Below are 11659 nucleotides of genomic sequence, written 5' to 3'. Positions count from 1 at the left end.
AGACCAGGCTATTTTGTTTTCATAACTGATAGTCTTACCAGCTTATCTCGTGCAAAACTATTGAAACCTCTCTCTTGAAAATAAACAACAACAGCTTTCCGAAACCGTTTACTATCGGGACTTTGGAGAAACAGCCCCTTCTCGTTTTAAAGTGACCAATTCACGTACTCCTCAACAGATTATTTTTCTTTTCTTGAACCTCTCATTGCAAAATGTACGTAAAACTTTCCCAAGCTTTCATCAAAGTGGAAACTTCCTAATTGCATTGTTGAAGAATTATGTTGCAAGTAAGGTTTACTTCGCTAAGACGGAGTGCCAACTATCTAAACGTCAACATTTCGAACTTTTAACCATGGTACTTTTAAAATTAGCATGAAACTGAAAACAAACAAACTTTTTGTATCTCGTGTAATGGCCATGGCACGTCGAACTCACTCACCTCTGTACAATCCTAGTGGACCTTCATTTCTGATGACTTTAAAGAAGCAGTCGAAGCTGTTGGCATAGATTCTCTCATGTGCAAGCACGGCTCGCTGGTTCTGCATTCTCGTCTTTACCAAGTCGATAGGGTAAACTGCAGTTGCACCCGCAGCTAAAAAGGAAATTCAATAATTTTAAAATTAATTTAAGTGCAATCAACCGAACAGAAGTTGCTCATCGTATCGTTTGTGCAATTTTTCGCTGGCATCTCCGCCTTCAAAATTATTCCCGAACTCACGCAAAGTGGGCCGGCTCGCAGGTTAAAATCATAGGAATAGAGTGAGGTCTTGGGCGGAAAATGCACTTCCAGTCACCCAAGTGAACGAATAAATATATATGGCAATGATTTCGGGATAAGCGAAAGTTTGTAGTCAGTATGTTTATGACCTTTGGCTGTTTTAGTCCGTTCCGTTTCCATTAAATTTACTTAATGCAAGTGCTTTAATCTCAAATCCTCTAAAGCTTTCGAACTCCCGCACGATCAACGTCTTACTGTCTTAACTTCACGTACATGACGTAGCACAAACAATGAAACCTTAAAAGAGTAGAAACAGTATAATACACCTTACATGCGGTACATGTAACTGTAGGTTGGATTACATTTCACTTACCTCCTGCTACGGATCCTATTCCAAACCGATAAACCTGTTCTAATGCTTTCCAAAGTATTGGCTGATCGCTTTCCACCACGGTCTCTGTTAACATCTGAATTCAATAATATATGGACAATACAAGTAAGTTAGGAAAATTTGTGTGAGTAAAAAGTGCACATTTACTTCTCAATTTGTCCATGTGCTAAAGAACGATCAAGATCTTCATGCAGTTTATATCGCTACTGGAAATACGTTATCGCAAAAATCTCGCGAAGCTAAAAAGGGTCAGCAGTGAGAATAAACGGAAATAAGCCTAAGGGCAAAAATACGGTGAAGGAAAAAAAAAACGAAATATACAAGTAGTGGTAGAGGGTCATTTTACGCCTGTTTGGTGCCTAGTGATGGCCTAATCCTGCATACTAATTAAGTGTCTAGTCACTGTCTTCCCGCATACTAATTATGTGCCTAGTCAGTGTCTAGCTAGCTAGGTAAAAATGCGTTCCTCCATAAGTGAGTTCCTCCATATCTAATGAGCGTGTGTCTACTACAATAGGAACAATAGGATTGCCTAGACTTGCCTGTTCAGTAAGTTGAGCCGGTTTGAACGTCCATTCAAAAAATAGGAAAAAGAGAAGCGATCACCTAGCAACGCGAGAAACGGCTTATGTCTTCTTATTTAGCGCTGACGTACAAGTGTAACGTACATGTACAGCACTGTGTAACAGGTAATAAAAAAGCGTAGCTACGTTTTTTTAAGAGGAGATGCAACATACTTCTTTTTACTGACGAAACTGACTTGATAAATTTAAAATGAATTTGCCGAGCTGGTGAAAGATCACACGAGAAGCCCAAAATGAAAATTTTGCATCAACCAACTAAATCCCTTCAACTACTGTTTAGCGGAAAAAAGGTTACTGCAGATGTGGACTGCAAAAACCTCCTACCTCTTCTTCAATTCTTTCTGTAGAAAACACTTTGAAGACATCCCGATGAGGAATAATCTGATGTACATCAGACACTGTAACCCGCCTAGACACAGATGACATTAAATTGCATTTATTGTCTAATGCTACCATTATAATATCACCTATTCCAGTTACATTCAAAACAGAGGTTTTTATTTTGCGCATTATGTCAACTACATACAACTGTACTCATCTACATGTACTTTATGTATTAAACCTTAACAAGTAAACTTTGATGGTTTTTACAGCTGTATGACCCTCCTTAGCCCAAAAATTATGCTCATGTGTTCAACCACAGTGCCCTTGGAATAAAAAACATGATCACCTAATTACAGTCGATTGCTTACAAAAATAAGTTATACTGTTATGCCTGCCACTATAATATATTTTGAGAGGACTATAAGCAGCACGCTGCGCACCCTTGATCAACGCCCACTTTGATATTACTCTGTTAACTAAAATTCTCCATAAAACTCGCTGACTGACGGCTCGTGACATGTATGTTTCTTAATTCCTCAGGGTGTTTCCCAATGAAAGTTACTTAATTCATGTGTATATGCATGGTCATAGCCTGAGAAAACAGCCGACATTTGGCGACGTTACAACTGGTTTCCCCGCCAAATGACGTCTTAGAAACGAGCGCAGAAATTCCATATCGATGACGCGTCACTACCCAGGATCTTGGTAGTGACGCGTCATCGATATGGAATTTCTGCGCTCGTTTCTCAGACGTCATTTGGCAGGGAAACCAGTTGTAACGTCGCCAAATGTCGGCTGTTTTCTCAGGCTAGCATGGTCAGTTTTAAGAAAGAATCTCGGAATCGGCGTGGTTCCTTTCCTAAGAGTTCAAAAAGGATTCACATTGAATCTGCTACATAATAATATTTTAAGGTGTGTACCTACCCTCTTCTGTGTTCCAAGTCACACAGATGGAAAAGAATGTCAATAACTAGAGGAGTAATCTGTGAAAATACATGTAAGAGTAACAACATTAACCCGCCAAAAGTTAACAGACTTCCCATGTATGCCCTTTTTCTCTTTAGTAACCTAATGTTTAAAACAACTCTTAAGGTATCTGACCTCACGTTGGCTTTGTCAATATTATATGCAGGTGTAGCCCCAAAAGTTTACATGTATGTCCATATTTTCTTTTCAACTAACACCTCACGGTTCCGACTTTTCAAACAATCACTCCATTTGTTATGATAACTAAATATAGCCAATAAATTATACGCTTTGTTGAAAAGCAGCGTGTTCTTTGACTATTTCCATCGGACACCGATACGTGTAATTCCTTTTCCATTTGAAATGAATTCAAATCCAAAATGCTCCTCGATAAATTCATGCTACTGGTTTTACCGGTTATTTTTAAAACAATAATGAAAGGACATGATCAGACATTGGTTCTGAGTGTTAGAAATCAGTTACAGGGAGGGGGGGGGGGGGGGAATTCCATTTTCAAGCGTTAATGTACATGTTAAAACAAGTATTCTGTTTTCCATTAGAGGAGAAAGCACAACTGAAAATGATTACAAACCTCTGAATCAGCCTTGGATTCATTTAAAAGATCCACTGAAATGAAAACATTAGTATTATCTTTGAGTTTCTTTAGCTGATTGAGTTGTCAAGTTTGCACTTATCATCATAACAGACACAGCTGTATTTTTTAAACTCCAAAGTTGGGAGGTGCAGAAAGGAAACAAAGTTCTCTAACTTCAGCTGTACAGTGGAATCCCCACACATAACAGTACCAAAAAAAAAAAAAGAAAAACACCGATAAAATTAGATCATTACTATTAATACAGTCTAACCTCCCATAAGCAATCACCAAAAATGCAGACCTAGTGGTCGCTTACAAGAATTGATCAATAGGGGGGCCTCTTCCTAGAAGAGGTCCGAGCACATTTACTTTATGGAAGATAATTTAAATTGCATACAATTTCTAAGTTACGCCATGTGTAGTTCCATGTTGTTTCTAAAGCTCTTCATATATTCTAACTAGCATAGTGCACACAGCTAACATAGAGATCAGAGAATCCGTCAAGTGGTCGCTTACAAGTGGTTAACCCAATAGAGAATCATTCAACATTCAAGCCCAAAAAGTGGTTGTGGATGCTTACAGGAGGAGGTCGTTAACAAGAGGTTTCAACTGTCAAGCTTTGACTGGGAAAGTTTTGGTGTTTTGAATTGGCAGTCGCTTATGGGAGGTGGTGGCTTATGAGAGGTGATCGCACATGGAGGTTCGACTGTATAAGATTATTATTATTACTTAACAGTTGTAAATCCTTGGTTCAAATTACCAGTAGTGTGCAGAATTTGCACACTAAGACAGTTTAAACTGTACATTTGTACATACACTGTAAACAGTTTTTCAAACCCTTTCAACAATTTTTTGGCCTGTCAAACACCATAGTCCTGATTTTTAAACGTCCAAACAATTTCAACCAATTTTCCTTTTCCTCAGTAATTGTTGGCTCTGAAATCATTTTGAGAACCACATTAATACACTTACATGTAGTGTACATGACTGTTGTGATATTGTTTAAACTTTATTTTCCTTTTTTTGAAACTCACTTTCTACACATAACTGTACCAACAAAAAGAGGAAATATAAATTTTGAGCCAATGACAGTAATTAATAAATACATCCTTGGCTCAGAGTAGTGTACCAAATTTTCACACTGATACAGTTGATCATTTCAATTCCAAAATTATTTTGTCATTAATTCAAGAATAACAACAGGAAAGCGGGAAAAAAGAAATACATGAAAAACCAAACAACTTTCTACAGTGTATGTGCAATAAATGATATAACATACAGCTGTATGCATGTACATGTATGGGCCTCTAAGTAATGTGACTGTATACCTTTCCTGAGTTCTTTGAAGCGATTTCCCTTTGCAGCTGAGACTGTCATATTGTAAAGGACTTGTACATGATCTAACATGGTATTGAAGGCTCTGTAATAACCATAACTCACACGATGACCACCCTCTCCACTACCAGCCTATTGTTCAAACAAAAACACACCCTTAGTGCAAATATTTGTGACAAGTATGTTGGTTGAAGCATAAATTATTTCTCCCAAGCAACCGAACACTATACATCTTGTGCCAACGAGAATGTACAGGTAGTATCAAAATCAAAATTACAAAAATACATATACTGTTATAGAAGAGGTTCCCTACTTTAATAAGAATACTACACAACAGTACACAGACACATCTTGTATGTGCAAATATTTTGAAAGCCTTGAAAATGAAATGCGAAATACATGTCATGTTTACCTTGTCACTCTGTATGTTTCAAACTAGTTATTTTGATAAATGCTAAATCTGTGCATATTATAAAATGTTTTGCAGACTATGTGTAAGTTAAACACGATAATAATAATAATAATTATTGCCATTGTAACAATCATAATTATGATAAGGTCATAAGCATTTTTCTCCAAAACAGCAATGTTTAATTAGATCACTCCTGAAAACTCTATTTCTGCCCTTACAGTTAAAAGATAATTCCTGACAAAAGGAGACAGTTTATGTCCTCTAAGGGTTTTCATGATTTCTGCAAACTTGACAGCTGTTATCTCTCCATCAGCCACTTTGCTTTGGAAGAAAGCTTGCCGCTGATACTCTTTCTCTAAATCCTGTAAACAACAAGAGTCAACAAAGAATTTAGTTTTTTTGTTAATGATACAGGCTTTATCTAGAAGGTGGCATTTGCTCTGTAAACAATACATCTGGTTAGCCCTTCATTTCTAACGTCACTAACCATAGCAGGATAGCACTCATTAATAGAGCAGATCATTTGCAGCAAAGACTGCTACATAGTGTAGCTCTGCCTCCAGAACACCTTAGACAATGGTTGACTTATAACTGAAAGAAGCATGGGGGAATTTAGGGGTTGACCAATTGGACTCCAGGCACACCTTTTTCAGAGAAATTTTGTATCACAGTTGAACTACATGTGCTCTCCAAAGGCCACCTTGGGATCAGAAGAAAGTGTCTGTTGTAGAAAGGACGCCATTGTGTAGAGGTGGCCATTACTAGAGGTTCGACTGTCTTTTAATTTAAAGAATTATCTTTCAAATAAATACCATCTATATAGCTGCAAAGCAACCCAGCCACCCCTTTCTGAAAATTTTCTGGATCCGCCCCTAGGCAGGACTGCATATTTAAGACAATTTCATGTACCAGTATTGACTTTTATATCATTAATGCTTCTAAGGCAATCTTCTGAATAGACGAGTAAAATTTGCCCAGCACAAAAAAGGGAGTTGATAGCCTACACGGAAAAAAATATTGACATGGCACATAAACATACAGAATTATTTCTGTTAAATTCTTCAGTTTTCTTAAAAATTGCTTCACGTCATTTCTATATAATAATAATAATTTAATTATCCTCTCCACTTTTGGGGCTTTTGAGGGATCACAAAACAAATACCATAAATATAAAAGGGTTAAAGATCCCAACTGGTAGGAGGCAAACCAGTTGGCTATTTAAAGGGTGCTTGGGGAATTCAACTCGGGAGTACTGAGAACAAATCCAGCTGCCGGTAAGGACAGGACTTGAACTCAAGGCCTATGAATTACAAGTCCAGTGTTCTAACTGCTTGGCCACACTGCCTCCATCATCCATCATATACTGTGCAATAAATTGTACTCTTTCGCAAGTAAGAGCAGCTGGGATACCCTCCCTCCAATAAGAGCCCACTTTCGAATAAGTGCCTCCCTTCGAGTGTGTTTTTGTTAATAAGTGCCCCTACATGTACATATATTTCATTAAGCGCTCCCATTCCAATAAGTGCCTCCATTCTAGTAAGCACCCCCATTCTGCTAAGTGCCCCTATTCTATGTTATAATATTAGAGTACAGGTATGTACCAACCAAGGTTCATTTTCCTTTAATTCCTCACAAACGGTAATGCCACAGTACAAAGCAAGGATCCTTTCGACGGGATCATCGAATAGGGCATCGAAGAAAGCATGCTGAGAAAGCTTTTATTTACGGTATTGATGTAAGTGACACTGTCAAAGATGTTGGCGTAGAAATAGATCAAAATTCCTTCATGTTAACTGAACATTCACTGTATATTTGTTACTGTTACAGCTTCCGTCATTGTTCTATTTTTAATAGTTTTGTTTTGAGCATTTGGTTGTTTCTCAAAAAAGAATTAAGCGCCCTCCCTTGAGGTACCAAAAGTAAATAAGCACCCCGGGCACTTAATCAAATCATTACGGTACATGTAAAAGTCATTTTCTGATTGAGTACTTAAAGACAGCCATCAAGATAATCTAAATGACTAACAAAAGATAATCATACATAATTCAATATTATCAATATTATTTTTGCATATAACTACAGTATGCTGCTGTGGTAACAACAAAAATGCTTCAAACCTGTAACAAATGCGAGAAGTCATCAAAACGGACATGTGCCTTCTTCTCTTTCCCAAAATATGTTTTGACAAACTCAGTGTCAAAGTCAAAAGTTATTTTGTTGAAGAACGTTGTCTTTTTGATGACATTCTCAAACTCATCTGAAAACAAAAAAAAAACACAACAATGACCAAAACCTTCTTGTCAAGAACACTAAATAAAACTGGCATCCTCCCAGCTAAAATTCTTCACCCAGTTAATCAAAGTGCACTGAAATGTACTTTTCCCGGCCCTCAAAATTAAATATAAATATTTTTTTTCTGACAAAGCGGGGCAGCTCTTTCTTACCTAAAAACACCTTAATGCAGCTGCACCACATTAGAGGCATTATGTACCTTTGGATCCTATTTATTGCTGGCTACTTACATGTACTTTTCCTCTTCTACACTGTACATGTACATAATTCAAATTTTCAGGAGTATTTCAAGTATTTGGTCACTAGAAGCCATAAATTTATGCCCCTTTTCACATGACATCACGTCTGCCATTTTGGTGTCCCAAACCAATCCAGTGGGAGTTGAACTCTTTTCTTATTTAAACATTTTCTCTTCTTGGCAACATGAGGGAAAACACTCTATAGTCGTGAAGCACAAAACAGAGAGCAGAGCAAAACAAATCAAAACAAACACATATACTCAGAATCAACAGAATCTAATGGGAACTCATACCAAATGTGACTGATCCTTTGCCATCTAAGTCAAACAGTTGAAAGACAATCTTGTGCTGAGCACTGGGATCACACAGTAAAGCCTCAAATGCTAAGAATTCACTGAAGGATATCAACCTACAAAGGAGAGGAAAACAAAGGTCAAACTAATGCTAATATTAAATAAATCATTAAGAAAGTTTTTTTTTTGGTTAGCGGGAGTATGTAGGAAATGAAATGTAGGTATTTCCATTATCTTCAAAGTCTCATATCAATCACAAGTCCTCACATTTCTAGGATAAATTAATGATCAAACCTTTGTTAGGCAACTCCTGTGGCCTTATTGAATGAGGGTACAGGGTGATGGTTAGGGATTGGGGAGGGGGGTTACTCTTAGTTACTATATGAGTCTACACATAAATAAGTTCCATACAGTAAGTGAACATCAAGCATACCCATCTTTTGTTTGATCAACACATCCAGCCAGAAGACCCAAAGTTGTTTCATTATAATCATCAACCTTTTGCATGCCAAGGTAGTCTCGGATGAGATTCACAGGGGTCATGAACTTTTCACCCTCTTGTTCAACTGTTGCATACTGCAAGAGACAGAAAGAGAGTGAGGTCCTGCTTGCAGGAAATTGGTTATCTTTATCCTAAACTAATGTTTCTCTCCTCTGGTGTAAAGCTTGTTATGTTTCTGTGCTTTAAACTTACAGAGAATGCAAGTGTACATGTAAGCAGAGACAACTATGAGAGTAGGCGCACTCCTGCTTGCAGTATGATGCAAAGTAGTTCAAAACTCGAACAAATCGGTACTTTTATAGACTACGAGTAGTCCCCCATTTTTCCTCAGGGATAGTAGGGCGAGCGAAACGTGAGCGCGCGTGAAAATCACCCCACGCGAGAAAAGGCGACACGCGGCGGGGAGAGAGAAAAAATTCTCTCTCCCCGCCGCGTGTCGCCTTTTCTCGCGTGGGGTGATTTTCACGTGCGCTCACGTTTCGCTCGCCATACTATCCCTGAGGAAAAATGGGGGACTACTCGTAGTCTAGTACTTTTATAACTTACTTAGAATGAAGATGGTGTGAACTGTGGACATTCAAATTTACATGAAGATACGATTGTCGCAGTGGTATTTGAAATTCAAGCAACTGCAAATAAATCCAAAAATATTTCAGGACCTTAATGGCATTCCAACTTGTATGGGTCTTCATAGCTCAGTTGGTAGAGTACTGCAGCACTAACCAAGAGGCCATGGGTTCAAATCCCATTAAAGTCCGGATATTTTATTTGTGTTAATTTGAATTGCTTAAGTTGCAATTACCACTGTGATGAACGTATCTTCATTTAAATCTACAACTTACTCTTGTGAATGTTTTTATCATATATGTTACAAGAAAAGCTTGTCACCATGAGTAACTGGCTCTTTATACATTTCAAACACAGAAAATACAGAAGCAATGCAGTGAGCAAAAATTTGGGAATCACTAGAATTAAAACAACATTTGACATCTAAAATAGCACCAAAAAGCAGCTGGAATGCTGATTATTATTTCATCATCAGGAAATTCCCAAATCAGCACAGATTCCACTGTTTCCCAATCATGCCAGATTTTGCTGATATGCTGAAATATCTGAGAGACCTCAGAGTATGTAAAAGTTGTTTGTTTTTTGTTTATTTCAGAGGGAACAGGGCCTGGAACAAACATGTGATTGGTACCAAGCCACATTTCTCCAATTAATTTGCATGATTTTACTTTTTCGTTCACTGCGCGTGGTTCTGAGGAAAGAAGGATGACCCCTCCAGGTCTAAAGCAAAAACTATTGCCAACCATGTCAATTGCTGACACCCTAGGGAACGATCACTGATCTTTCAGAAATCTGGCACATGGATATGATGAAAAAAGAAGCAATTCCCAATTTTTCCAATTTATTTGTCTGCAACCATCTTAGATGATCCCAATGTCTACGATTCTGTGCATTCACTCGTCAGCAGTACCTGGAAAAGTTGGGACCGGATCATCTGAGATCATCATGAGATTATGACAATCTGGTCATGTTAATCATTTTTATGATGGGTGGGTTGGGAGGAATGAGGATTTGATAATGTTAGGAAAATATATTATGAACAATATAGCCAAGACTATACATATGTAGCTAAGGCAACCTACATGTAGTTGGTTATTTTACAAGAAAGACCGAGGAGTTGCATCTGGGACTACTGCAAACAAATTCAGGAAGCTGTTAGGGCAGGGACTGAGCTCGGGACCTCTGGATTGCAATTATTATAGGCATCATCTACAGTCACCCTAGATTTCAAAGGTTCAGAGCACTGAGCTCCTTTCAATTCTCCTTAAATCACAGCCCTATGTAGGGTGCCCTATGTAGATGTAGACATTAGTGCACAAGCAAATCGAAAATTTACAGGCTCATTGACTTCAATCATAGTTTAACCATGCATGAGTTTTAATTAGGAACCAATGAAGTTTGTCCTGTTGTCTAAACTAAAAGATCTTGATCTTTAAAGCGAGTTGGCTTCAATCAAGGATTTTGTGCTACAAAATTGCCACCTTTAAGCGATAAGTTCAAGGTCAACTATAAAGACAGAAACAGACAAGTACCTCCGTAGTTTAAGCTACCCATATTCTGTGGTTAATATGAACTTGCAGAAGTCAGATTAGTGCAGGTACCTGGTTTACTAGCATTGTACATTCTATTAATCCCGGGAGTAATCTTTCCTCAGCATTTCATGTAAAGATTTTGACAGATTATGGTTTGCAAAATTGACTGTTTTATACTTCCCCCACTTCCAAGAAACGGTGAACAACGGCTAATTATTGATATTTATGGCGTATTAGGGGCGAAACTAAAACAATCTTGATTATACAAAGGCATCGTCTTTATACGATACGTTCTCGTTAATCTTCGATAACAACCTTTTCTTGATTGACCTTTTTCCCAGCTTACCTTGTTAAAGATTTTTCTCAGCTCATTTGGATCGGCCGGCTTCAAATACTGTGGAGGAAGCAAAATATACAGTCCAGTGATTATACAATGATGAACGGGTCACATTCGACCGCTACAGCGGTTACAACACGGTGATTCTAAGGCTTACATGACCATGAAGCGATTCGCATTGTGCTTTGGGAAAGAGAGACCAAAACCACAGCTTTTTCCTCGAAGCCTGTTCCATCATAAAGACCTACAACCAATGTTCAAAACCCGGTACCCGACATGAGGAATGAGGGGCTTCTCTTCACTTCGATCACGGGGGAGGGCTCAGTTCCAATTTTGCCGCCGCACATGTGTTTACAACTTCCATATATGGTATGGATACCCTTATTTGGGCGAAAACATGTGTAATACACATGCATGGTGGGGCGGAAGTGTTGACCATCTTTGGCGGAAAACAACAATAACCTCAGCCAGGCTGTGGCGTCCAGCGGTTTAGTGAAAACAAGGGTTTAGGGTGGGGTGCTCAGTCTCGCGGGCTCATAAAACTTGGTGTATCAGGCCTTCCTGGGGATAGG

The 11659-nt window shown here is 38.3% G+C and overlaps 1 protein-coding gene across 1 annotated transcript in view; it reads right to left on the bottom strand.

Moving 5' to 3' along the window:
• LOC140930513 (electrogenic aspartate/glutamate antiporter SLC25A13, mitochondrial-like) overlaps positions 1-11383 on the bottom strand; it is a 21319-nt gene extending 9936 nt beyond the window's left edge. Inside the window, exons 1-12 of the mRNA XM_073380231.1 lie at positions 11245-11383; positions 11097-11144; positions 8583-8725; positions 8150-8265; positions 7443-7582; positions 5544-5687; positions 4907-5045; positions 3576-3610; positions 2942-3000; positions 2018-2102; positions 1092-1185; positions 440-592 (exon numbers count right to left, since the gene is read on the bottom strand). Coding sequence (XP_073236332.1) covers positions 440-592; positions 1092-1185; positions 2018-2102; positions 2942-3000; positions 3576-3610; positions 4907-5045; positions 5544-5687; positions 7443-7582; positions 8150-8265; positions 8583-8725; positions 11097-11144; positions 11245-11325 — 1237 coding nt within the window. The 5' untranslated portion in view covers positions 11326-11383. The remainder of the gene's footprint in view (positions 1-439; positions 593-1091; positions 1186-2017; positions 2103-2941; positions 3001-3575; positions 3611-4906; positions 5046-5543; positions 5688-7442; positions 7583-8149; positions 8266-8582; positions 8726-11096; positions 11145-11244) is intronic.
• Between the last annotated feature and the right edge of the window lie 276 nt (positions 11384-11659).

Source organism: Porites lutea, chromosome 3 (assembly GCF_958299795.1).
Source record: "Porites lutea chromosome 3, jaPorLute2.1, whole genome shotgun sequence".
Lineage (NCBI taxonomy): Eukaryota > Metazoa > Cnidaria > Anthozoa > Scleractinia > Poritidae > Porites > Porites lutea.
This window is presented reverse-complemented; position numbering and strand designations above follow the sequence as displayed.